The 27,593-nt window shown below is 47.9% G+C and overlaps 1 protein-coding gene across 1 annotated transcript in view; it reads left to right on the top strand.

The window, feature by feature from the left end:
* Nucleotides 1-27,593, top strand: part of LOC126214979 (uncharacterized) — a 424,425-nt gene that overhangs the window by 359,914 nt on the left and 36,918 nt on the right. The window contains exons 4-5 of the mRNA XM_049941611.1: nucleotides 6,528-6,729; nucleotides 11,596-11,748. Of these exons, the coding sequence (XP_049797568.1) occupies nucleotides 6,528-6,729; nucleotides 11,596-11,748 (355 nt within the window). The remainder of the gene's footprint in view (nucleotides 1-6,527; nucleotides 6,730-11,595; nucleotides 11,749-27,593) is intronic.

The raw sequence follows: 27,593 nt of genomic DNA, 5'->3' as shown, positions 1-27,593 counted from the left end.
ATCACCAGTTCGTCACTCAAAAGGCTAGGCTTACCACTGCAGTCGTCATTGTGAACATCGGTACGCCCTTTTTAGAAGCTTTTGTATGTCCATCCTTTTAGCGGGAGGTCTCTGGGACGACGGCCGTTTACTATCGTGACAAAAAACTAAAAACACCTACAGCCGTCCTTATGATTTTATTTTATTTTATCGCTACCAGTTTCAATGCTTCATTGCGTCATCTTCAGGGCTGTTTTTGATGCGGTACAGGTTGATGCGATCCCCATGCTTGAGTTGGCAGTTGATGGTTGGGCTGCTAACACATTATCTGCGTATCCAGTAATGCTGGTAACTGATGGGTTCAGCATGGGGATCATATCAACCTGTACCGCATCAAAAACAGCCTGAAGATGACGCAATGAAGCGTTGAAACTGGTAGCGACAAACTAAAATAAAATCGTAAGGATTTATTTTATTTTTTGTCACGGTTTTTAAAATCAGTGCACCACTGCCTCACTCGGCTTTCACTCATTATTCCTTTTCCGTACAGATCACAAAGGTCGCGATAAATTTCGATGGGTTTGTAGTTTTTTGCCAGCAAAAACCAAATCACATAACGCACTTGACAAGTGGCGGGATTTCCTGTTGCAGAGCGCGTTTTAACAAGTCACAGAAAGCAAAGTAGCAGAGACCCAGATGACACGCTACCACCGCTGGAAGCGTACTGAGTGTAGCAGTTTTTATGGCACCAAGGTGACGGCTGTAGCTCCGGCCACAGCGCCCAAAACGTCTGTTACTTTCTGGATAGCCCTCGTATTTTGTCTGACCTCGCTTACCTGCCTCACCTTGCATGCGGCACACCGTCGATGACAGGGGAAGCATCGGTCGTACTGAAATGAAGAGGTGGGCTAGTGGTGAATCAGACCAATATTAGTGCTGATGATCGCGGGTTGATCTGCCGAGATGGTCTTCACGAATGGGCCAGTAGGAATAGAGATGACGCAGCCTCCGCCGCACGCCGTAAACGGTGTAGTTGTGGATGCAGAGGAGGCGGCCACCGTGTAGAAGCTCGGTTGCTGCTGACGCTCGATACTCTTGCGGCCGCTGGCGGCTAATTGAAAAAGTTAATTGCTACCGAAAAATCTCGTTAACAGTAAATTAAAATTCGCTCGTGTAGCTGTTTGTGGCGTGCTGCACAGTCTGAATGTCGGCTGTATCTCACTCGTACGCCAGAGCTGTGGCGGCTGATGCTTTCTATTTGCTTCTGCCTTTTAAACTGTAATGTCGGAAAGGTTAACAATTCCTGAAGCTGTACGCGTCAGGTGTTGCGAGGTCTTTATGTAGCTTTGGGTTATTGAACTATACTGTAAACAGCTTTGCACAGATACACTCACGTAAAAGAAACAAGTCGCAACATGAGACACGAGTCCGATATTTATCAAACTTTATGGAGATGTTCGTCATATAGAATGTATTGAATGGTTAAACTTTTTTTCCACTTAGAACTGACGTCCATCATCGTGAAAATGAACATGAGAGATACAGGAGCAGACGCACTTACCATAGACAGTATGACGTGTCACACCCACTAACAACTCTTATATATGCTGTGGCATAGAACCAAACAACGTCCGAATGTCATATTGAGGAACTTAATGGCAGTTCATTGATAGCTCGAGGCTCGTGTTGAAGTATACGTCTCCCCGTTGCATCTACGGATGACAAATCGGGGGACTAGGTTTGCCGATCAATATCGGTACACTCCACAAGGCGTTTTTGGTGTGAACAGCAATGTGAGATCCAGAGTTAACGTGCTCGAATATGCAATTTGGCAGCTTGGTCTTGAAGGGTATGACAGCAGGGTTTACAGTTCTTGTTATATACTGTCGAACATTCAGCTTCCCTCCGGCAATTATAAAATCAGTTATGTTGTTATATGCTGTAGCTCCTTGACCAGTCCGTCTGCGAACACATTGGAATGGAGGGAGGTTGCGCACTGTTCGGCACACGGGGTTCCCATTCGGGAAGACTACGGTTCAGATCCCCGTCCGGTCGTCCAGATTTAATTTTTCATGATTTCCCTAAATCGCCCCAGACATATGCGGGGATGGTTCCTTTGTAAGAGGCACGGCCGATTTAGAATAGCCCTTCAGAGGCCCGGAAGACGGCCGCCGTCATGACTCCACCGGTTGAGGGCGCGGCTTTGAACGTTTTCCTCGGAGGAGAGGTTGTGCGGCACCACGCAATGGATTGCTGCTTTGTCTCCATTTCGATGTGATGAATCCATATTACATCTCCTTTGACGATGTTCGATAAAATGTTGTGAAGTTGAGCCTCGTAACGCGGAAGCAATGCCGCATGGTTTAAGGCGCCATGTCACGGATTACGCGGCCCCTCCCGCCGGAGGTTCGAGTCTCCCTCGGGCAAGGGTGTGTGTGTTGTTCTTAGCTTAGTTTAAAGTAGTGTGTAAGTCTATGGACCGATGACCTCAGCAGCTTGGTCCCTTAGGAATTCACACACATTTGAACATTTGAGCGTAAGCAATTTCGCAGAGATAGGCCTTTGTGCTCTTTACGGTGTCGTGTTAGGCGGCGGGGAACCCAGCGGACACACCTTTGAGTATCCCAATGGCGGACGAGTGTGTGAGCACTACTAACAAAGACGTCCTGTTCTACAGCGAGGCATTTGACTGTGATCCGTCGAAACCTCGAATGAGTGTGTCCGCACGTTCCAACATTGCAGGAGTCAGATCTGTGTGCGCGTACGAATATCTTCTATGCTCTGGTTTTTCGCCAAAAGAAAGTCAATGACAGCTTTCTGCTCGGAACGCAGACGCCCTTTTCAAGGTTACGTATAATGCTTTCACATATCGGCACTTCGTGAAACTACTGGGGCTAAAGCCGAAATATTCCACTATGTCCCACAACAAATTCCTCATTTTTTTCAATAGAAATTCGCTGAGAAAATAGTGTTACATTACTTATTGAGCGCCGGTCGTAAATTCGTGCGCATCCACACCATCGGCGGGTATGCAAATGATTCGACTTGCAGTTCACTGTGATGGGCACAATAGCCGTCAGAATGCATTCGTGGTGTTCGTGATCAGTGTTGTTATCAGGGCTGATAGCATAAATAAAAGGGTGCGAATAGCTTCAGATATTATTAGTTTACGGACACGGATATGCCGTATAGTCGCGTGAAACAGTGTTATCAGCAGCTGCCAGTTCGAAAGGGGGCCGACCGCTGTGGCCGAGCGGTTCTAGGCGCTTGTCCGGAACCGCGCTGCTGCTACGGTCGCAGGTTCGAATCCTGCCTCGGGCATGGATGTGTGTGATGTCGTTAGATTAGTTAGGTTTAAATAGTTCTAAGTCAAGAGGACTGATGACCTTATAAGTCCCATAGTGCTCAGAGCCATTTGAACAATTTTTTTGATCCACTCGTGGTAGTGGGGACATATCCATTTTTAGGACTGGTTTTCGTCACTCGATTGACTTGGCTTCCTCATCTTCGTCAGCTTAAGCAGAAGTGCTGGTAGCACCTCAGTTCCCTGCGCTGCCTGAGCAACACAAATTGGGGTGCAGATGGCTCTATGCTGCTGCAGCTCTACAGAGCCCTTGTTCAATCCCGCCGTGACTATGGGAGTCTGGTTTATGGTTCGGCGGCGCCCTCAGCGTTGCGCTTACTCGACCCAGTGCACCACTGCGGAGTTCGACTAGCGACGGGAGCTTTTAGGAGTCCGGTGATCAGTGTGCTGGTGGAGGCTGGAGTTCCTTCATTGCAGATCCCAACCAACCACATACACCTGCATGGATCTTTCGCACGGGCTAATGACTCAGTTAACTGGGCCCAAGTACTCCGTTAACCCCGCGGCTCTCCACTGTCACTTCCTCTCGCTTCTTGACATGTCCCAGGGCTCTGAAGTTTACACCGACGGCTCGATGGCTTATGGTCCCGTTGGCTTGCCTCTGTTGACAGAGGACATATTGAACAGCGCTCCTTGCCAGACGGCTGCAGTGTTTTCAGTGCAGAGCTTGCGGCCATGTCTCGTGCTCTTGAGCGCACCCGCTCATGCCCTGACGAGTCGTTTCTTCTGTGTGCTGAATCATTGAGCAGCCTACAAGCTATCGATCAGTGCTACCCTCGCCATGCTTTGGTAGCGACCGTTCAGGAGTCCATCTACGCCCTGGAACGGTCGAGTCGTTCAGGGTGTTCGTGTGGACCCCAGGACACGTCGGCATCCCAGGCAATGAACTTCGTGACAGACTGGCCAAACAGGCTACACGGAAACCGCTTCCGGAGTTGGGCATCTCTGAAACTGACCTGCGTTCAGTATTACGCCGCAAGGTTTTTCGGCTTTGGGAGATGTAATGGTATAACGTTGGTATGCACAACAAACTGCGTGCCGTGAAGGAGACTACGAGTGTGTGGATGTCCTCCGTGCGGGCTTCTGGCACGGACTCTGTGGTTCTGTACCGGCTCCGCATTGGCCACGCTTGGGTGACCCACGGCCACCTCCTGCGCCGTGAAGACCCACCTGTGTCCGTGCGGCGCCCGGTTGACAGCGGCCCACGTTCTGTAGCGCTGTCCTACTTTGGCTGTCCTGAGACGAAATCTTTAGCTGACGACACCTCATCGGCTGATTTAGTTTTACGTTTTATGTGTGTGTATGTACCCTTGGTCTCTGACGAACCTTCGCCATCTAGGACATTGTACTGGGTTTTATTACTTACCAAGTCTTCGAGCCACTCACATATCGGGAACCGATTCTGTATGCTCACAACGTCGTTAACAGCTGCAGTGATGCTCCGTGCCAAACGCTTTCCGGAAATCTAGGAATATGGACTCTGCCGCTTGCCCTTCATCCGTAGTACGCAGAATATCATGTGAGAAAAGCGACAGGTGAGTTTCACGCGAATGATGCCTTCTGAAACCGTGTTGACTCCCGGACAGAAGTTTTTCCGTATTAAGGATATTGCTCTGTAATCTTGCCCTTCCGATACACAGGAGTCGCTTTGGATTTCGCTCTGGGCGAGAGATTCGCAATAAATGCAAGCTAACTAAGGGGCCTGTGCTGAAGTGTAATATTTGTTAAACTGAAAAGGGATTCCACCCGGATCTGGCGACATATTTGCCTCCATCCGGGAGGTTACGATGGTCAGACGACGGTATGTTTGTGCGCTTTTGCTGTATGCGACATTTAAAACTTCGGGTTTCCATTTGCTGTCTTTTATTGCCAAACCAGATTGGTCAACGAGTCACTGGTTAGATGCCATAGGTCCGCTAGTGATTTTACGTAGGACCAGAATTTCCTCGGGTTGTCGAAAGCATGTTTTGCTAGGGTATGGCGGTGATGGTATTATAAGGGCACGAATTTCTACCAACTTCTCCTGTCGTCATTTGCGTATTCTGTAAGAGCCTATGCTGCCTCAGCGTTTTCCGAATTTCGTTGTCAAATCACGGTGGTCTTTTCCGTCCTTAATCCGCTACCTCTGCACTTACTTCTCCAGAGCATTACAACTATTTTAAGATACTGTCCTCTGCATGTTGGCATTATTGACGTTTGCTTATTCGCATAAAACAACAGCAGGTCAATGTGACCTTTAGCCGCGCGGGATTAGCCGAGCGGTCTGACGCGCAGTAGTCATGGACTGTGCGGCTGGTCCCGGCGGAGGTTCGAGTCTTCCCTCGGGCATGGGTGTGTGTGTTTGTTCTTAGGATAATTTAGGTTAAGTAGTGTGTAAGCTTAGGGACTGATGACCTTAGCAGTTAAGTCCCATAAGATTTCACACACATTTGAACATTTTTTTGACCTTTAGTACGTTTTATGAGAGTTTCGGAGTTATACGACACTTGGATAAAAGGTGTTTATACTGTACAGTTTTTCGATCCGTACGGAAATATCGCGTGGAAATGTGTATAGGAATTTTCGTGCGAAAATACCCAGTTCCATTTTTTTAGATATTGTTTTACGTGAAAAAGGTAGGTAAATTTGTATTCTGTTTACGTCATTTGAATTTCCATACAGGGGGGAAAGTCAGCGTGTATAAAAGTGCTGTTTGCCGCGCGGAGTGACAGCGCGGTTTGAGGCGCCCTGTTACGGTTTGCGCGGCTCCTCCCGCCAGACGTTCGAGTCCTCCCTCGGGCATGGGTGTTCAAAAATGGTTCACATGGCTCTGAGCACTATGGGACTTAACATCTGAGGTCATCAGTCCCCTAGACTTAGAACTACTTAAACCTAACTAACATCCACGCCCAAGGCAGGATTCGAACCTGCGACCGTAGGGGTCGCGCGGTTCCAGACTGAAGCGCCTAGAACCGCTCGGCCACTCCGGCCGGCTGGCATGTGTGTGTGTGTGTGTGTGTGTGTGTGTGTGTGTGTGTGTGTGTGTTGTTGTTGTTAGCATACGTTAGTTTAAGTAGTGTGTAAGTCGATGGACCGATGACCTTAGCAGGTTGGTCCCTTAGGAATTAACAAACATTTGAAGATTTGAAAAGTGGGGTTTCGGCCGTCGACAGGTGGCTTGCACTGAGCTCGTGTTTGCCGGCAGGTGTCGACGCGGCCGTCGTCCCCCGAGGCGTGCGACAAGGCGGACGCGCGGTCCGCGTGCCGACACAAACGCAAGGCGCAGCAGCTGCAGCTGCAGCCGGCGGTGCCGGTGGGGGCGGCCGGCGACGCCTCCAGGAAGGCCGGTCAGTACCACCCCCAGCAGCTGGCGCTCGGCCGCGCCGCCTACGGAGCCACGCCTGCAGGTAGCGTCTGCCTACAGTTACGTCGCCGAAAACTGTTTCGGCACTCTTTGCAGTAGAACTCTTCAGGGCGACTTCTTTTCTGCACTTTTCATTCCCGTCCCTGACGGGGAAGGATGGACCGTTTCAGGACTTACATTATTTTGTCCTTCAGGGCCATAGGAAGCACAGATTTTATCTTCTATTTAGTTACATCTATAGGGGATAGGCAAAATAATGTGAACACCTGTACTTGCTTGGGAATGGTTTATTAATAAGGTGTTGTACCCCCATTTGCCTGTAATACAGCTGCAATTCTTCTTGGAATACTGGTATACAATGATTGTACAGCATCCAGTAGAATGCTATGCCACTCTTCCATCTGAAGTTCTTCTAACTGCTGTAGTGATGACGGAGGCGGAAATCTGCTCCGGAGTGTGCGCTCCAGTACCGCCCCCTGGGGGTTGATAATGCTCAAGGCCGGGGACTGTGCTGACCAGGTAAGACGCTGCAATTCAGTTGCATGCTCCTCATGCCACGATTGTACTGTCCTGGCTGTGTGGATGGGCGCAGTATCGTCCTCAGATATGGCGTCATTGTTGGCGAAAAACATTTGAATCATGGGGTGCACCTGATCACCTAAAATGTTCCCATAATCTTTCGCTGCAACACGGCCTTTGGGAGTAATCATGGGACCAGCAGAATACCATGATATGGCTGTCCACACCATCACACCTCTATCTTCGTGCTCAACCGTTGGAATCAAGCAGTCAGGATTGTAGGCTTCTTTTGACGTTCTCCAGACGTAAACCCGGCCCTATCCTGAAAATAACTAAAACGTTGACTCATCGGACCATATGACGTGTTTCCACTAATCAGCCGTCCAGGATATATACTCCTGAAACCACGTTTTACGCTTCTTTGCGTTGGTTGTCATCACTAATTGTTTCGGTATAGCAGCTCGTCCATGAATACTCGCTTCATGGAGTCCTCGGCGTACAGTATCGATAGATACGTGGTGTTGAAGATTGCTATTGAGCTGGCCGGCCGTTGTGGCCGAGCGGTTCTAGGCGCTTCAGTCCGGAACCGCGCTGCTGCTACGGTCGCAGGTTCGAATCCTGCCTCGGGCATGGATGTGTGTCCTGTCCTTAGGTTAGTTAGGTTTAAGTAGTTCTAAGTCTAGGGGACTGATGACCTCAGACGTTAAGTCCCATAGCGCTCAGAGCCATTTGAACCATTTGATATTGAGCTCTGCTGTCACTTTAGCCGCGTAGCTTTGTGATGTTTTGACACAATTCGTGTCAGCGTATCTTTGACATTTAGTTTTGATTTGCGCCCACTATTACGTTTACACGATGATGTTTCTCCATGTTTTGTGTAGGCTGTCATAACTGTTGAAACAGTCGTTCTTGAAACATTCAATAAGTTGGCTATCTTGGTTACTGATGCCCCACCTAATCGGGCCCCCACAATCTGTCCTCTTTGGAACTCTGTTAGGTCTTCCATTGCACGTCCACCCCGGAATCTGAATGCAAATGCGAAGCGTGCACTACTCGTAAACAATCTGCACTGGCGCCTAGTCCGTACTGAACTCGCACAGTCCAGCGCGCCACGTGCCTTACCTGTGTTGTTGACCGTCGAACACGGCCATCCCATGACTATCACTGTTCACGTTATTTTGTCTATCCCCTGTATGTATAAATGCAGGGTGTATGTAGAAACAAATGGAGCGACTAGAGGACAGAGAAAAACTCAAATAAAGCTAATGAACATAGGTCTGGAAATCAGTCGTTTCCCAGATACGAACACTATATAACAGAGCCCCAAGGGTCCAAACCGCAAATCTGCTCTTGAGAACAAACGCATAACAACAGGAATTCCACGTGGCCACCATTCATGTGAAGGAACGTTTCAGAACGCGTTTACAGCAGTGATCTCTTTACTATCTGGATGTCGAACGCCAGCTATCTTGGCTAACTACAATACGGTTGCCACGAAATATCGTAAGAACACACAAAGGAAATATTTTGCTGTTCTGCTGCGTATGATATTGTATATTGACAAAGGGTTCAAAATCATAAATAAGTAAATAATTTTTTATATCGTACAGACCAACTTTTTTCAAACTACATATTGGCAGCAGACAGAGTTTGCAGGGACGCCTTCGGCTCTGTGCTCAGAGACCATTATTCTGCATCGAGGTTGTATAGAGACCACTAATTAAAAACTATCCACAGCGCAGAGTTCATCGACTATCGACAGGGCTGGAGTTCACCAAAGCTTTTAAATATCCCCACACATAAAAACCTAATGGGACACGGGAGGCCACGACAGATACTCTCGCCGTCGAATATTCGTGCTACATATTCTCGAACAGCCACATGACAGTGTGACAGCTTACCGACAGCGGTGTGTGAGCGGGGAAGCAGCAGCAAAAACGTCGCCTTAGACAGTTAGTCTTGTAACAGCAGCATGACAGCACTTCTGCATACGTCGTATCAGGGAAACTGTTTCGGAACCTATATTTATCAGGATTCCTTTATTCCCCTCTACTCGTCCCTTCCTTTTGTACTTATAATAATCAGAACAAAAAAAGGTCTGATGTACTTACGTCCGAAAATGCATGGTTTCCATGCTAGAGACCATTTATTCAATCATACATTGTTACAGAGACTGCGGTTTAATAGGCGCTGTACCCTTCAGCCACAGTTACAGAACATATCGAAAATGGTTTCATGCGCCTCAAAGCATGTGTGTACGCTCGGTAGCATGTTCTGTCTCACACGTTCACATCGGCCAGGCTGCATCCGAACAGTATCAAAGGCAGCACGAATACGCTGCTCCAGTGTCTCCACATCTGGAATGGACCCTGCATATACGATGCTTTTGCGATGGCTTCATAACCAGAAATCGCACGGGTGGAGATCTGGAGAACGAGCAGGCCGTGCAACTGGACCCCCTCGTCCGATCCATCGACCAGGGAAGAGACGACTGAGATGCGTGCGGACGTCAACGGCGAAATGGGCTGGACCACCATCACCTTACAGCCACATAAGCCTTCGAATCGTCAATGGCGCTTCTTCCAGCAGGTGAGGCAAAGTCACCCGCACAGTTCTCGGTTGTTTGGCGTCGTGGAAGGGAGACTGGTCTCCAAAATACGGCAGCCAGTTATACCTGTCCGCTCATTCCGGCTGCACCGATGCTCATGATTCGCCGTCACCATACCATGGGGGTTGTGCATACTATCCCACAGATGACTGTTATCAAGGATAAAGATACCACTCCGCGTAAAGATGCCCTCATTTGTGAATAGGATGAATGACACAAATCCCGGAATTGTGGTTGCCTGTTGAATAAACTAGTGACAAAACTGCTCCCGATGTGGAAAGTCTGTCGCTAGTAAGCCCTACACACGCTGTAAGTGATAAGGATAGTAATGTTCCACACGGTCGTCTGACTTACCCTGTACTGGCGGGCCAACTGCCTGGTACTGTCACGGCGGTCGTTTTTCGCAGTGTTAACCACATCATCCTCCAAGTCTAGTTTCCGAACATTTCGAGTACGTCCATCATGATTTCCTGCTTCCTGAAACGACCCTGCCGCAGACAAACGGCGAAACACTGTTACAAACATTGAATACTGTGGTTGTCCTCGGCAGATACAACCTCGCTGCCCGCCGCCCGTTGCTATTTGCCTTTCCGTAAGTGAACGCCATGTCGGCAAGATCTCGAATTCGAATACGGATTCATTGTATACAACACTCTGTCACATCCACACCAAGGTGAGTCAGGAGAGGACGCTAGGGCATTGCATATGAGGAACCACCCTCTGGGAGCGAACAGTACATACTGTTAACTGGGGCTGCATTGTACAGCGCGTATTAGACCGCAGTCTCTGTAGCAAAGTATGATTGAATAAATGATCTCTTGCATGGAAACCGTGCATTTCCGTACACAAGTTCATTGTATCTTTATTGTTCGGTATCCTCTCATCGACCAATCCCTAGAGTTCGTACACTGTGGAAGCGTAATTCAGAATAAAGCATAACTCAGCATCTTCTGGAGCAATATAATTAAATTTGGTACATACACGACTCATTATTTGTATAAAAATACTATGAGAGTAAGATGGTCCTAGCGTTGGGAGTGGCGGTAGGGAGGGCTACCACATAAAAATGTTGGAACATACCCTTTTATCTTTCTTTTTAGTATTTAGCTGTCTTGGAATACTATTAAATTGTGGAGCGCAATCTGTCACTACGTCAACCATATCGCGGAGCCAATAATGTTGTCAGCGTGTTTCGGGGCGAAGGATCGTGACACATGGCTGTACACGTACACATGTTTAACATCCTGACTTAGCTGTATCCGGGTTGAAAGCTGGTTGCTTCTATAAAAATTATGCAACAATTCTCGATAAATGTTGCAATTATCATATACAATTTGTAATTATTAATAAAGTGAAACAAGATAACAATGAAATAAGAATGTTGGTACAGACATAAGGCAAAGCAAACCGGAGCAAAACGCGGAATACTTCGTGGCTGGGATGGAGGAGGTCATTCTGTTTGAGATACGATACCTTGTTAGGTTTGAACTAAGTTTCTACAACAGACTGTTTTCAGTGAAACTGAACGGTAGTGTAGTGGGTCACTTCTGCTACGTTTCTTGCAAGCGAGTGTGGGCCGTGCTTTCTTCCATCAAATGGGCTCTTCTTTTTTTTTTTTTTATTCGTGGGATGTACGGGATGTTATTGTTGAAAGAAGGGGTAACTCGGCCGCAAACAGTGTATCGACTTTGAATGGGGGGGAGACTTCAGCACTGGAACCCGGTACACGGTGAGCGAGTGAATGAAAGAGGGAGTGCTTTGTGGCGCTGCCGGATTATGCAGATGCGAGGCGGGCGTGTGTGAACGCCCTGGCCGGCCTTCTCACGGCCCGCGGGCCCGCCGGCAAAAAGCGGCGGCAAAAACCAGCCCCACATGTGGGCCGGCCGCTTTCTGGGGGCGCGCGCGCCCAGCCTCGCCGCAATCGTCCCCAGTCCGGTGACTCGTTTGTGGCGGCTCTCAGCGCCTGTCCGTCGCGAGCGAGTCGCTCCGTCTCTGCACAACTGCCACACGCTGCATCTGCACTGGGATAGCGATATGCACATTTACAGGTGGCGATAACATCGCGTGCACAAGGTATAAAAGGGCAGTGGATTGGCGTTGCCATCACTTTCAGGTGATTCCTGTGATAAGGTTTACCACGTGATTGCGGCCGCACGGCGCGAATTAACAGATGCGTGGGACATTCCATTTCGGAAATCATTAGGGAATTCAGTAGTCCGAGATACACAGTGTCAAGAGTGTGCCGAGAATATCAATTTTCCGGCATTACCTCTCATCACGGAGAACGCAGTGGCCGACAGCCTTCTCGTAACGACCGAGAGCAGCGGCATCTACCTAGACTTGTCAGTACTAACGGATACTCAATACTGCGTTAAATAAACGCAGAAATCTGTGTAGGACGTACGACGATTATATCCGCAGGGACAGGCTGCAGCAGTGACCGACGCGAGTGCCTTTGCTAGCAGCACGACATCGCCTGCAGCGCCTCTCCTGGGTTTTGTCTCCGTACCTGTTGGACTGTATAGCCTGATGAGTCCCGACTTGATAGTAGGGTTCGAGTGTGGCGCAGCCCCCACGAAACCGTGGACCCGAGCCGTCAACGAGGCACTGTGCAAGTTGGTTGTGGCTCCATAATGGCTTGCGTGGATCTTGGGCTACTTACAGACCATTTGCAGCCATTCTAGGACTCGTGTTCCCGAAGATCGATGGCAGTGCCCCATGTCACCGGGCCACAGTTGTTCGCATTTGGTTTGAGGAACATTCACGACAGTTTGAACGATTGGTTTGCCCCACGAGTTCGCCCGTCACGAATGCCGTCGAACATTCGTGGGACATATTTGAGACGTCAGTTCGTGCACAAAATCCTGCACCGGCGGCAGTTTCGGAATTATGGACGGCTGTAGAGGCAGCACGGCCGAATGTTTCTTCAGAGGACTTTCCGAGGCATGCCACGCCTACTTGCTGCAGCCGGGCAAAGGGAAGTCCGACGCCATATGAAGATCTATCCTACGACTTTTGTCACCTCAGCGTATGACCACCTGCATCATAGCGCGTCGACACACCTTTGGAACGCGATTCGAAAGCCATCCTGTGCGGCATGTATCCGATAAGTCCTCGGCAGGTTTCCAACGGTGTGTGGCACCAGTTGCCTACGCACAGGTCATGCAATTCGTATAAATTCGCCGATTGTTTGTGGGCGCAGAGTTTGCGCCCGATAGCATCAGTGATGTGTTTTGCCAAGACTTTAGCGTGAGTTCACCATCGTGCTTACCAGAACACTGTAGCACCATTCTAGCCTTCTGATGTGGACACTTATCCTACCGGAAGATATCCGTTGGGGTAGACAGGGATGCAGGTGGCCACAGCTGTCATGGCTTCTTCGATTATTACCACAGATCCCATGGAATCTCAAGTGGATGTCCCCCATAGCATACTGTGCTTCTCCGTCCGCATCCTTGGCACGGTGAAACGTTTTCTGCAGCCGTTGCTCCTGATGGTCGCTTATATTGTCACCAGTGGCTAATGCGACCAGACTACAAGCTTCTATTGGAATCGAGGCCCTTCTTTAATAGTAACTGCTGATGTCGTTGGGTCAACACGGTAACACGTAGGGGTCATCTGGTGCTGCATTTAACAATGTGCGTTGGACGGTGCGCTCCGAAATACCTTCGCCTGCACCAATACTGTACAGATCTTCCACAGATTGCCGCCTATCCTGCTTTACGGAGCGGTGTAGCTTCGGACCTGCACAGTATGTGACTGAGACGTGGACGCCCAAGTCCTTCTCGTGGTATCAGTGTCCCTCACTCACTTCCGATAGACGCTCACGACAGTAACACGCGAACGGCCGACGAGCTTCGCCGTTTGCGAGCTGCTCCTTCCCAGGTGCTGAACGTGACTTTTGTTATGCCGGTAGATGTCCCCATTTGCGACCCGTATCGTCGCTAGAATGATTTTAAATAAAGAAATCTTTTATTTAGATCGCTGATTGCAAGAAAATGCCAGTGTTCACGATAAATTAAAATGTGGTACAAAAATAAGAAACCTTATGTACATAGAAAATAAAAATACTCTTTTACTTCCAGAGATTTAATAGTACTTTAATGTATATAATATTTTTTCATTTAAGAATTCGGTATTTCGCACATCTGTATCAAATTTTAATTTAATTTCACACGAGCAGTAATTGAAAATGCCAACGGTCTAGCCGCAGTGGTAACACCGGTTCCCGTCAGATGACCAAAGTTAAGCGCTGTCGGGCTGGCTAGCACTTGGATGGGTGACCATCCGGTCTGCCGAGAGTTGTTGCAACCGGCGTGCATTCAGCAAACTGAGGAGCTACTTGATTGAAAAGTAGCGGCTCCGGTCTCGTAAACTGAGATACGGCCGGGAGAGCGGTGTGCTGACCACGTGCCCCTCAGTGACGCCTGTGCTCTGAGGATGACACGGCGGCCTATCGGTACCGTTGGGCCTTCCTGGCCTGTCCGGGAGGAGAGTAATTGAAAATAAAAGGATGTTATTTTATCAAAAATGTGATTCGATGTCTGTTAATTAACATTTAATTTATAATTTGATTAAAAACAAAGAAAATTTTGCTAATAGCCACTGTAGAATCATACGATTGTAAAACTAATACGCTGTGCACTCAGGTACCGACTACTATGAAATGTATCGTAAATGCTTTGTAGTTAGCTGCGCTCGAAAATCTGATATTCGGAGGTGACTTTTATTTGTGCGAGTATTTATTTTTCACTATTATGCTGTAGTACTTTAGGAAAGTCATGTCCGGACACTCTCGTCTTTCAAGTGCTGTAAGTACGAAGATAATGAAAGAGGACACAGCTGTCCATAAGAGTGTGCAGGCACTTGTTAGTAGTGAGGGCTGCCAATGGCTGCTGCTACGGACACGGTGATGGCTCAAGCGGAGCGCATCAGCCAAACGTGATGTATAGAAACAGACTCGGGCAGAAGGGCGCAAGGGTTTCTGTGCTAGCGGCAAGGGCGCAAAAAATCCTTTTCCCGGCGGCAGCCTCTGTCACACGCTTCTCTCCACTTTCGTCCTGGCAACCTGAATGTCGTCAAGGCCGCTATTGCATCCGCCTTCCTTGTGCCTCGTGAGGCGTAGCCGTGGAGTTTTGTCGGCGGTTTACGTACGCTCCCGCGACCCGACCCGGCTCCGGTAAGTGCCTACGATCGGACGGGTTGTCTGGCGTAGCGGTAATAAATGGTTCACGCAAACATTTCTCGTGAATCCTACCCGTCAGTGCACACCGCATCAAAATCCCTACAGTAGTTCGTAAGATAAGCCTTCGCACACAGACAGATACGCGATCAGTCGTTTTTTGAATTTCGTACGATTTCTCGTACTAGATTTCGAGCCTCTGTAGCCTCATCATCAGGAACTTATTTTCTGGATCATGTTCCGCTAGAGGCTAGGCTCGCGATGCTGGCGAAAATAAGGGAAATTTAGGCGTAACTAAAAGAAGTATTTACGAAATAAAACAACTATTCTGTTTGCGTTGCATCTTAGTATCCATGTCATATATTTCGATGATGTGCCCACACACATACACACACACACACACACACACACACACACACACACACACACACACACACACACACACACGGATATGACATTTCAATTTGTCTAACAGCTGCCAGGGGCAATAAGAATTTTATTTTCGGTATTTCGCGCAGTTACCGACAGTTTGAAAATTCAAAATGCTGTCATAACATACTGATTAAGAAGCATAACATCATATTAAAAGTTTAACACAATGAGACAGGTACTACAGTTAGAAATTTTGTTTGTGTTGAGTCAGTGTAATTGGTGACGCGGAAATGCCCGGACTTTATTCATCCAGTGTTTGAGAATGAGAACACTTAGCGACTTCCAACAAACTTAACATATGCCGTAATTTCAGTCTTTTACGAAACTCTTGCAAAATGATGAAACGGAAAAAACTTTTTCGCTTACTACATTTTCACTTCTTTACTACTACTTCCATTCCCAACATAATTTGCAGAAAATATTCACATAGCCACTAAATGCACGTGCAAAATTATATCTTTGGGAACACACAGTTCAGGGATAAAACTAACTCTGACTTAATATGGGGCGTAAATTGCGCAGGCTACATTTATCCAGTGTTTCGTAATGAGAGGCACTTAACGACTTCCAATCAACTTTAAACATAATTTCAAACATATTCTAAATTTTTCTCACTTGCATGCTAAACATCAAGTACGTTACACATTAACTCATTTGTAAAGTAAACTGTCATTTGAAACTGTTTTATAGATGGAAGTACGATTCTTACTTTTGTTTAAAAAAAACCGTTGGTTTACTGATTGGTAAGAAACGCAACTCAGCGTTGCCAATGTACTCGTATAAGGGGACCAAAGGAGAACAGATGTGTAATTTGTATGCTTGTAACTCTGCTACTCTTGTATTCATGTAACAACTACACTGAGAAATCGCAACACCAAGGAGGTGTGCGCCATAAGCGAAACTTGGTAGGCTTGTTTCTACATCTGAAATCTTTCAGATGTAGGAACGGCACTATGAGGATGCAAATCAGGTTTGCTTTAAATATACGCCGTAATGACCGTGAGAGTTAGTTACCTTTGGCGTTGGACGTGTTGAGTTGACGTTAGCCGAGAATGCCTTTAAGGCGGCAAACACCTCACTGACTTTGAGGGAAGTCGTGTAATAGGCCTACGAGAAGCTGTAAGTTCCTTCTGCGATATTGCAGAAAGGCTTGGCAGGAAGGTAGCCACTCTACATGACTGCTGGCAGCAGTGATCACGAGAATGTACGGCCGCAAGGAGACCGGGCTCCGGATGGCCACGTGGCGCTACCATCGTGTTAGATGTATGGCTCAGGCGCATCTGCAGCAGTTGACATCTCAATTGACACAACGAACTGTTACAAATGTGTAACTTCAAGGACAGTCCTGAGCCAGGCGCCCTGTGGCGTGCATTCCACTGATCCCAAACAACCGCCATTCGTGATTTCAATGGTGTCAAACGAGACCTCATCAGAGGGCAGAGTGGAGGTCTGTTATGTTTTATGGCGAAAATTGGTTCTGGGTCGGTGCCATTGATGGCCAGTTGAGGATCTGGAACCGACCTATCTGCGTGCTAGACACATTGGACTTACTCCTATACTTATGGTCTGGTGGTCTGGGGAGCGATTTCGTATGACTGCAGCATCACTTTCGTTGTTATCCCACGAACCGCCGGCCGAAGTGGCCGAGCGCATCTAGGCGCTACAGTCTGGAACCGCGTGACCGCTAAGGTCGCCGGTTCGAATCCTGCCTCGGGCATGGATGTGTGTGATGTCCTTAGGTTAGTTAGGTTTAGGTAGTTCTAAGTTCTAGGGGACTGATGACCTCAGCAGTTAAGTTCCATAGTGCACAGAGCCATTTTGAACCCACGAACCCTGACTGAAAAACTGTACGCCAATCTTGTGATTCGACCTGTTGTGCTACCATTCATGAACAGCCTTCCAGGGGGCATTTTCCGACAGGATAACGCTCGCCTACGTGCCGCTATTGTAACCAGATATGCTCTACAGACTGTCGACGTGTTACCTCGGCCTACTGGATCACCAGATCTGTCTATAGTCGAACACATACGGGACATCATCGAACGCCAGCTCCAGCGTCATCCACAACCAGCATTAACCGTTCGTTTATTGACCCACCGAGTGCAACAGACTTGGAACTACATCCCACTAATTCACACGCGGCACCTGTACAACACAATGCATGCACGTTTGCTTGCTTACATTCAACATTCTCATTGTTACACCGGTTATTATTGTACCAGCATTTCACATTTGCAATAGCATATCACGCCCGTACATTAACCTGTGAATTGTAATGTCAAATATGTTACCTGGCAAATGACTCTGAGCATTATGGGACTTAACTTCTGAGGTCATCAGTCCCCTAGAACTTACAACTACTTAAACCTAACCTAAGGACATCACACACATCCATGCCCGAGGCAGGATTCGAACCGGCGACCGTAGCGGTCGCGCGGCTCCAGACTGTAGCGCCTAGAACCGCTCGGCCACTCCTGCCGGCACCTGACAATTATATTCCAGAAATTTCATTACTCTACAATAATTATTTTTGGTGTTGCGATTTTTTTCCTGTTAGTTTACCTGTAACTGTTTTATTCTACATTATTTTATGTTGCCATATTTCCATCAACAAAAGGTCAGCTCATATAAATACGTACAGCTTTAACCTCAGTTGGAAGTTTTAAGAATCAGTCTATGAATATCTTCATTTCGCTATCTAAAGTTGTCGTTGACACCGTCAAGACAAGATGCGAGCAGCTGCCTAAGCGGGCACATTCAGCTGACGGTGTTACGGCTGGCGCCCACATTCAACAGACACGAAAATCCCCGCCGATTCGAGCAGCAGCTGCTGAGAGCAGCGCCTTCACACTCGAGAGTCTCCACCTGCCGTCGATTTTCCCGTGGAATGCATAGGGGTGCTGAGCCTGTCACGAGAACAGTGATCGCAAACTAGATGTCCACATTTGGCGTTGATGCTCGTCCCAATTCCTCGGCGTACGTTCTTCCCTCGCAAGTCTGACAGATATCAGCGCAGCCGCTTTGGACGTGGGAAGCAACTGCGCAAGCTCTCGTCGGTACATCCCGTGCTCCAGCGGCCAGACCGCTTCAGGATCGTGGCGCGTCAACCTGAGCCTAAACAAGCGACGTAAGCGAACCTGGAGACCAAAGAATATTGGCTGTGTCTGAAAGGCGGTGCTCGTAGCAGTGCTTGGGAAAGATACTCGGTAATGTTGAAACAGGGTGCAAGTGAACTGTGCCAGGTACTCTCTCCTCCTTTCCTTCAGTTCCACTGCGATGCACGTGTAACCATATTTCTCCAGAATACACCAAAGTGTCTATTCTGAAGCACCGCCAGCCTCAGTGACAGACACTGTACCAAAAAGGTGCTTAGAAACATGTGCCAGAACTCTATGCCAATTTCCATCAGTGTCCGGTGGAGGATTTCGGCTTGATCGCACGAGAATGACGACGTCGTTTCGCAGTTTGGGGGGTTGGACGTCCCCAACAGCCTCAACCTGCAACACTGTTTACGAAACACTGAAAAAAATTGTGAATTCCTAAGAGGCCAAACTACTGAGGTCGTCGGTCCCTAGACTGACATACTAATTAAACTAACTTAATCTATTAAACTTAGTTATGTTAAGAACAACATACACACCTATGCCCGAGAGAGGACTCGAACCTCGGGCTGGAGCAGCCGCGCAATCCGTGACAAGGCCTCAAACACTGAAAGATAGGTCGAAGAGTATGGTACCGAGCATCGCCTTGACCCTTGGCGCGAATGCCTACGATATGTGGGCCGACCCATACCGACAGAAGTGTTGCACACGTTTGTTCTTTACGAAGAAAAACGTATCTGAAAACTTTTATTAAGAGTCACTTACTGAGAGGGAATCCTCGCGACCGGTTTCCGGTCCAAGCGGCACAGGCGTCCGTTTGGGGCTCCAAGACTGCAAGATTTACACTGAAGCGCCAGAGAAACTGATATAGCCATGCGTATTCAAATACACAGATATTTAAACAGCAGAATACAGCGCAGCGGTCGGCAATGCCTATACAACACAACAAGTGTCTCGATCAGTTCTAAGATCCGTTACTGCTGCTACAATGGTAGGTTTTCAAGATTTAACCGAGTTTGAACGTGTTATTGCAGTTGGCGCACGAGCGATGAGACACAGCATTTTCGAGGCAGCGATGAAGAGGGGTTTTTCTGTGCGACCATTTCACGAGTGTACCGTGAATATCACGAATCTGGTAAAACATCAAATCTCCGACATCGCTGCGGACGGAAAACGATCCTACGAGAACGGGACCAACGACGACTGTAAAGAATCGTTCAGTGTGACAGAAGTGCAACCCTTCGGCAAACTGCTGCAGATTTGAATGCTGGGCCATCAGCAAGTGTCAACGTGCGAACCATTCAATGAAACATCATCGATATGGGTTTTCGGAGTCGAAGGCCCATACGTGTACCCTTGATGACTGCACGACACAAAGCTTTTCGCCTCGCCTGGGCCCGTCAACACCGACACTGGACTGTTGATGAGTGGAAACATGTTGCCTGCTCGGGCGAGTCTAGTTTGAAGTTAAATCGAGCGGATGGCCGTGTACCGGTATGGAGACAATCCTGCAGGGATTGTGCATTCCGACGGACACGAGCAATTCCAGCAGGACAAAGCGACACCCCACACGTCGAGTATTGCTGCAGAGTGGCTCCAGGAACACTCTTCTGCGTTTAAACACCTCCGCTGGCCATCAAACTCAACAGATATGAACATTATTGAGCATATCTGTGAGCAACGTGTTATTCAGAAGATATCTCCACCACCTCGTATTGTTACGGATTTATGGATAGCCCTGCAGGGTTAATAGTGTCAGTTCCCTCCAGCACTACTTCAGACATTAGCTGAGTCCATGCCACGTCCTGTTGCGGCACTTCTGCGTGCTCGCGGGTGCCCTACACGATATCTGGCAGGTGTACCAGTTTCTTTGGCTCTTCAGTGTACAGCGGCAGCTTGGGGCGCGAAGTTGCGAGTGGTGCCCAAGTGCAAGATTTATATACAGCGCGTATCACAATCAGTAGCGAAAATTGAAACCGGTGGAAGTGCACGACGGAAAATGGACCTTCGGTATTTTTGAATGCGGAGTGTCTTTACCTTTCTGCGTTGCCTTAGCCAACTTCATGCGATAAGGCATTTTCACCTGCGGACTCGAAACTTGCTAGCACTGAAAAACACTGTGTGTTAAACATGGCCTGTAATTTTCTAGACTCTTTAGTTGAGATACTTGGAAGTTGATACATGCAAAAAAAGTAATGCTTACAGTAAACGTTCGCGATTCCCACGTCCGATTGCCACCCCCTTGTGGGATCCGGGCCCGGGATTAAGGAGCGTAAACAGAGCGGTATCTGGGGCTGAATTGTTGGTGGATGTGAGGGAGCGGGCAGAGGCTTCGGTGGCGAGGCAGACGCAGAGCCAGGTCGGCGACCCGCCGAGGCGGCCGCCCGAATTCCGCGTGGGTCGTTCACATCGCCGGCCGGCCTGGGCGCCGCTGCACCGGCCGCGGTCTGCACGCGGGGCGGGGGTTCTCTCGCTCGCACCCGGCCGAGGGGCACTCGAGTGCGAATACTTGGGGCCGCTCTCCTGGTCCACCCTTACAGTAAAAGGCCTCGCCGCACGCGCTGCCTTGATCGCGACCGTGGTTCCGAACGCTCGGAAACAACCGGCTTGTGCACACGTTACGTGTGCGTCAATGTGGCGTACGCTACCGCAGCGCGCTCCAGCCGCAACTAGCGGTCATAGGTGACGCGCGCGAACTATGAGTGCTATACCACCTACTGCACTCCCCTGACTTAAGACCTCGTGAGTTCAACTCGATTTCTAAAGTGAAGGAAACACTTCACGGCATTCACTTCATAACTGCTACAAATTCGTCGGGCAATAGACCGCGCCGCTCGAACTGTCAACACAACTGGCACTGCTAAGAGTATCCTACGACTTCCATATCGCTGGCAACTGGTTATACACAATACTGGTGACTACTTTGGAACACGTATCTATTTTTTACGAGCTGTAAATAAATAGTTGCCACTATTTAAGTTCCAACCCTCGTATAATTCATTCATTAAGGGATTAGCGTGCAAAGTTTTCGTTGGACCTATGCAAGAGTACTGCTCGTCAGTGTGGGCCCTTTATTGGGTAGGATTAGTGGATGGTTTCCTGTAAGAGCTAGGCTAGTAAACCGTGTAACACAGCCTCTAGCCTTGATATACCACCAGTTAGGCGAGGAGGCCGCAAGTATGCTCAGGTATGCCGTAGCCAACTGAAGCCCACAGCGCTTACCAGACTGCGAGGATGTTGATTGATACGTTTTAGCGGCTGTTCCTGATAGACCCAGTCATTTTCTGTGGGGTTAAGATCGGGTGATTTAGCTCGCTGCTCTAGTTGGGATAGGCCGTCTGAGTGTCCACAAAACCACAGCACTGTAAACAAGACTTTGTTAACTGGAATGTCCAGAATTTGGTCCATATTCCGCCAGAATTTCACTCTGATTCTGCGTGCAATTTAGACACTTTGGCCACAAGAATCGTGATGCCCATCGTGTTTCAACTTGGGAGAACCTTTCCACCGCACCACAACTCTTCTGACGATGCGCCACTCTTGTTGTGTGGCACGACATGTGTACCTAACGCACTTTCTAAGTCCCTTCGTAGTTGGCATTCGAGAGGGAGCACGTTTGCCAGCTCGCGCCTGCAATACACCGATGAGACTGCTGTTGTGATGCCGCATCCGCTACCTGACACTTCTCAGGTAGCGAACTGTGAGGGGTGACGGATCCGCAAAGTTCACCTATGCCGAGAAAAACTTAACTCCATCCCCAATAAACAACCGATGTTTTACATCCCAGAGACAGTATAGACACCTACCCCATTCGTGAACTTCTTCAGAATTTTATAGGAGCGATTCTGTATCTCCGCGGAGAGTGGACCCCTGTGGTGGCTGCCTGCAGACTCTAAACTGATGTGACAAAAGTCATGGGATACCACCTGATATCGCGTTCGACCTCCTTTTGCCCGGCGCATTGGAGCAAGTCGTTGGAAGTCCCCTGCAGAAATATTGAATCGTGTTGCCTCTATAGTTTTCGATATTGCGGTGCCTGATTTTCTCCACGAACTGACCTCTCCATTACGTCCGAAATGTTCGGTGGGATTCATGTGGAACGATCTGGGTGGCCAAATCATTCGCTTGAATTGTCCAGAATGTTCTTTAAACCAGTCGCGAACAATTGTGGGCCGGTGACACGAAGCATTGTCATTCATAAAAATTTCGTCATTGTTTGGGAACTTGAAGTTCGTGAATGACTGCAGATAGTCTCCAATTGATTGGAGCCAACACCAAGTTGCACAGTGCGTTGTTAACAACTTGGGTCCACGGCTTATGGGGTCTGAGCCACACTCGGACTCGTATGACAGAGCCACGGTCTTGGGTCCAACCGGATGTGGCCAGGAGCCCAGCAGAGGCCGCTGCTGGCGATGCCGTGCCGCTAGCAAACGCACTCGTGTCGGTCGCCTGCCGCTACAGCCCACATTCCTAACGGATACGTTTGTCGTACGTCCCACATTGATGTTGCTTGTCTATTAGTACTGACAACTGTACGCAAACGCCGCTGCTCTCGGTCGGTAAGTGAAGGCACTGCATTGTCGGTGGTGAGAGGTAACGCCTGAAATGTGCTATCTCGGCACGCTCTTGACACTGGATCTCGGAATATTGAATTCCCTGACGATGGCCCCCCCCCCCATGAACCATGGACCTTGCCGTTGGTGGGGAGGCTTGCGTGCCTCAGCGATACAGATGGCCGTACCGTAGGTGCAACCACAACGGAGGGGTATCTGTTGAGAGGCCAGACAAACATGTGGTTCCTGAAGAGGGGCAGCAGCCTTTTCAGTAGTTGCAGGGGCAACAGTCTGGATGATTGACTGATCTGGCCTTGTAACATTAACCAAAACGGCCTTGCTGTGCTGGTACTGCGAACGGCTGAAAGCAAGGGGAAACTACAGCCGTAATTTTTCCCGAGGACATGCAGCTCTACTGTATGATTAAATGATGATGGCGTCCTCTTGGGTAAAATATTCCGGAGGTAAAATAGTCCCCCATTCGGATCTCCGGGCGGGGACTACTCAAGAGGACGTCGTTATCAGGAGAAAGAAAACTGGCGTTCTACGGATCGGAGCGTGGAATGTCAGATCACTTAATCGGGCAGGTAGGTTAGAAAATTTGAAAAGGGAAATGGATAGGTTAAAGTTAGATATAGTGGGAATTAGTGAAGTTCGGTGGCAGGAGGAACAAGACTTTTGGTCTGGTGATTACAGGGTTATAAATACAAAATCAAATAGGGGTAATGCAGGAGTAGGTTTAATAATGAATAAAAAAATAGGAGTGCGGGTTAGCTACTACAAACAGCATAGTGAACGCATTATTGTGGCCAAGATATACACAAAGCCCATGCCTACTACAGTAGTACAAGTTTATATGCCAACTAGCTCTGCAGATGATGAAGAAATAGATGAAATGTATGACGAGATAAAAGAAATTATTCAGGTAGTGAAGGGAGACGAAAATTTAATAGTCATGGGTGACTGGAATTCATCAGTAGGAAAAGGGAGAGAAGGAAACATAGTAGGTGAATATGGATTGGGGGGAAGAAATGAAAGAGGAAGCCGCCTTGTAGAATTTTGCACAGAGCATAGCTTAATCATAGCTAACACTTGGTTCAAGAATCATGAAAGGAGGCTGTATACATGGAAGAAGCCTGGAGATACTGACAGGTTTCAGATAGATTATATAATGGTAAGACAGAGATTTAGGAACCAGGTTTTAAATTGTAAGACATTTCCTGGGGCAGATGTGGATTCTGACCACAATCTATTGGTTATGAACTGCAGATTGAAACTGAAGAAACTGCAAAAAGGTGGGAATTTAAGGAGATGGAACCTGGATAAACTGAAAGAACCAGAGGTTGTACAGAGTTTCAGGGAGAGCATAAGGGAACAATTGATAGGAATGGGGGAAAGAAATACAGTAGAAGAAGAATGGGTAGCTCTGAGGGATGAAGTGGTGAAGGCAGCAGATGATCAAGTAGGTAAAAAGACGAGGGCTAATAGAAATCCTTGGGTAACAGAAGAAATATTGAATTTAATTGATGGAAGGAGAAAATATAAAAATGCAGTAAATGAAGCAGGCAAAAAGGAATACAAACGTCTCAAAAATGAAATCGACAGGAAGTGCAAAATGGCTAAGCAGGGATGGCTAGAGGACAAATGTAAGGATGTAGAGGCTTGTCTCACTAGGGGTAAGATAGATACTGCGTACAGGAAAATTAAAGAGACCTTTGGAGAGAAGAGAACCACTTGTATGAATATCAAGAGCTCAGATGGCAACCCAGTTCTAAGCAACGAAGGGAAGGCAGAAAGGTGGAAGGAGTATATAGAGGGTTTATACAAGGGCGATGTACTTGAGGACAATATTATGGAAATGGAAGAGGATGTAGATGAAGACGAAATGGGAGATAAGATACTGCGTGAAGAGTTTGACAGAGCACTGAAAGACCTGAGTCGAAACAAGGCCCCGGGAGTAGACAACATTTCATTAGAACTACTGATAGCCACGGGAGAGCCAGTTATGACAAAACTCTACCATCTGGTGAGCAAGATGTATGAGACAGGCGAAATACCCTCAGACTTCAAGAAGAATATAATAATTCCAATCCCAAAGAAAGCAGGTGTTGACAGATGTGAAAATTACCGAACTATCAGTTTAATAAGTCACAGCTGCAAAATACTAACGCGAATTCTTTACAGACGAATGGAAAAACTGGTAGAAGCGGACCTCGGGGAAGATCAGTTTGGATTCCGTAGAAATGTTGGAACACGTGAGGCAATAGTGACCTTACGACTTATCTTGGAAGAAAGATTAAGAAAAGGCAAACCTACGTTTCTAGCATTTGTAGACTTAGAGAAAGCTTTTGACAATGTTGACTGGAATACCCTCTTTCAAATTCTGAAGGTGGCAGGGGTAAAATACAGGGAGCGAAAGGCTATTTACAATTTGTACAGAAACCAGATGGCAGTTATAAGAGTCGAGGGGCATGAAAGGGAAGCAGTGGTTGGGAAAGGAGTGAGACAGGGTTGTAGCCTCTCCCCGATGTTATTCAATCTGTATATTGAGCAAGCAGTAAAGGAAACAAAAGAAAAATTCGGAGTAGGTATTAAAATTCATGGAGAAGAAGTAAAAACTTTGAGGTTCGCCGATGACATTGTAATTCTGTCAGAGACAGCAAAGGACTTGGAAGAGCAGTTGAATGGAATGGACAGTGTCTTGAAAGGAGGATATAAGATGAACATCAACAAAAGCAAAACAAGGATAATGGAATGTGGTCGAATTAAGTCGGGTGATGCTGAGGGAATTAGATTAGGAAATGAGACACTTAAAGTAGTAAAGGAGTTTTGCTATCTAGGGAGTAAAATAACCGATGATGGTCGAAGTAGAGAGGATATAAAATGTAGACTGGCAATGGCAAGGAAAGCGTTTCTCAAGAAGAGAAATTTGTTAACATCGAGTATAGATTTAGGTGTCAGGAAGTCGTTTCTGAAAGTATTTGTATGGAGTGTAGCCATGTATGGAAGTGAGACATGGACGATAACTAGTTTGGACAAGAAGAGAATAGAAGCTTTCGAAATGTGGTGCTACAGAAGAATGCTGAAGATAAGATGGGTAGATCACGTAACTAATGAGGAAGTATTGAATAGGATTGGGGAGAAGAGAAGTGGCACAACTTGACTAGAAGAAGGGATCGGTTGGTAGGACATGTTTTGAGGCATCAAGGGATCACAAATTTAGCATTGGAGGGCAGCGTGGAGGGTAAAAATCGTAGAGGGAGACCAAGAGATGAATACACTAAGCAGATTCAGAAGGATGTAGGTTGCAGTAGGTACTGGGAGATGAAGAAGCTTGCACAGGATAGAGTAGCATGGAGAGCTGCATCAAACCAGTCTCAGGACTGAAGACCACAACAACAACAACATTCGAAATGGAATGTCGCGTGTGCCCGGCTCCAACTACCATTCCGCCTTCAGAGTCTGTGCGGCCGCAGTCACGTCGGAAAGCTTTTCACGCCAACCAGCTGAGTAGAAAGTGTCCACAGCTCGTGATCTAGTGGCTAGCGTTGCTGTCTCTGGATCACGGGGTGTCGGGTTCGATTCCCGGCCGGATTGGGGATTATCTCAGCTCGGGGACTCGTCATTTCATCGTCATTCGTGACAGTGGCTAGAATGGACTGTGTAAAAAAGAAAATTGGACTGTGTAAAAATTGGGACTTTGTACGGGCGCTGATGACCGCGCATTTGAGCGCCCCACAAACCAAACCAAACATCATTACCTGAGTACAAATGATAGCAACGCCAACACACTGCCCTTGTGTACCTCGTGTACGACATCTGTATATGTGCATATCGTTATCCAATGACTTCTCCCACCTCAGTGCACTTGTTGTCTCAGTGCACCTAAACACGAGACGCCAGCAAATTTTTATATGGGGTCATAACTGTGCGCTGTTGTGAGGCAGATGAAACTGAGGCGATCCTCAGTTCGTACAGGCGGCTGGCGGATTTGGTGAAGACCGCTGGCCTCGCACGCGGGGTGCAAGCAGAGCTCTCTATTTGCAGCATCGTTCCCAGAGTGGATCGGGGTCCTTTGGTTTGGAGCTGGGTGGGGGGTCTCAACCAGAGGCTTCGTCGACTCTGTGACGGTCTTGGCTGCAGATTTCTAGACTTGCGCTATTGGGTGGGGAATTGCAGGACGCCCCTAGATAGGTCAGGAGTGCACTACACAAAGAAAGCGGCTACTCGGGTAGCAGAATACTTGTGCCGTGCACATGCGGGTTTTTTAGGCTAGGCAGTAGTGCGAGGTGTCTTGATGAACAGTCACCAGTCGACGTGCAGGCAGGGGAATCATGTCGCGCTCAGTGTAAAGACACTTCAGCTATCAAGATATTAGTAGTAAATTTTCAGAGTGTTCGGAATAAAGTTCCTGAATTTACTGCCCTCCAGGAAGCGTGTGGCGCGCAAATTATTCTCGGGGCTGAGACCTGGCTGAACCCTGAGATAGGAAGTTCTGAAATATTTAGTGAG

The sequence above is a fragment of the Schistocerca nitens genome, chromosome 12, assembly GCF_023898315.1.
Source record: "Schistocerca nitens isolate TAMUIC-IGC-003100 chromosome 12, iqSchNite1.1, whole genome shotgun sequence".
In the NCBI taxonomy this organism is placed as follows: domain Eukaryota; kingdom Metazoa; phylum Arthropoda; class Insecta; order Orthoptera; family Acrididae; genus Schistocerca; species Schistocerca nitens.
This window is presented reverse-complemented; position numbering and strand designations above follow the sequence as displayed.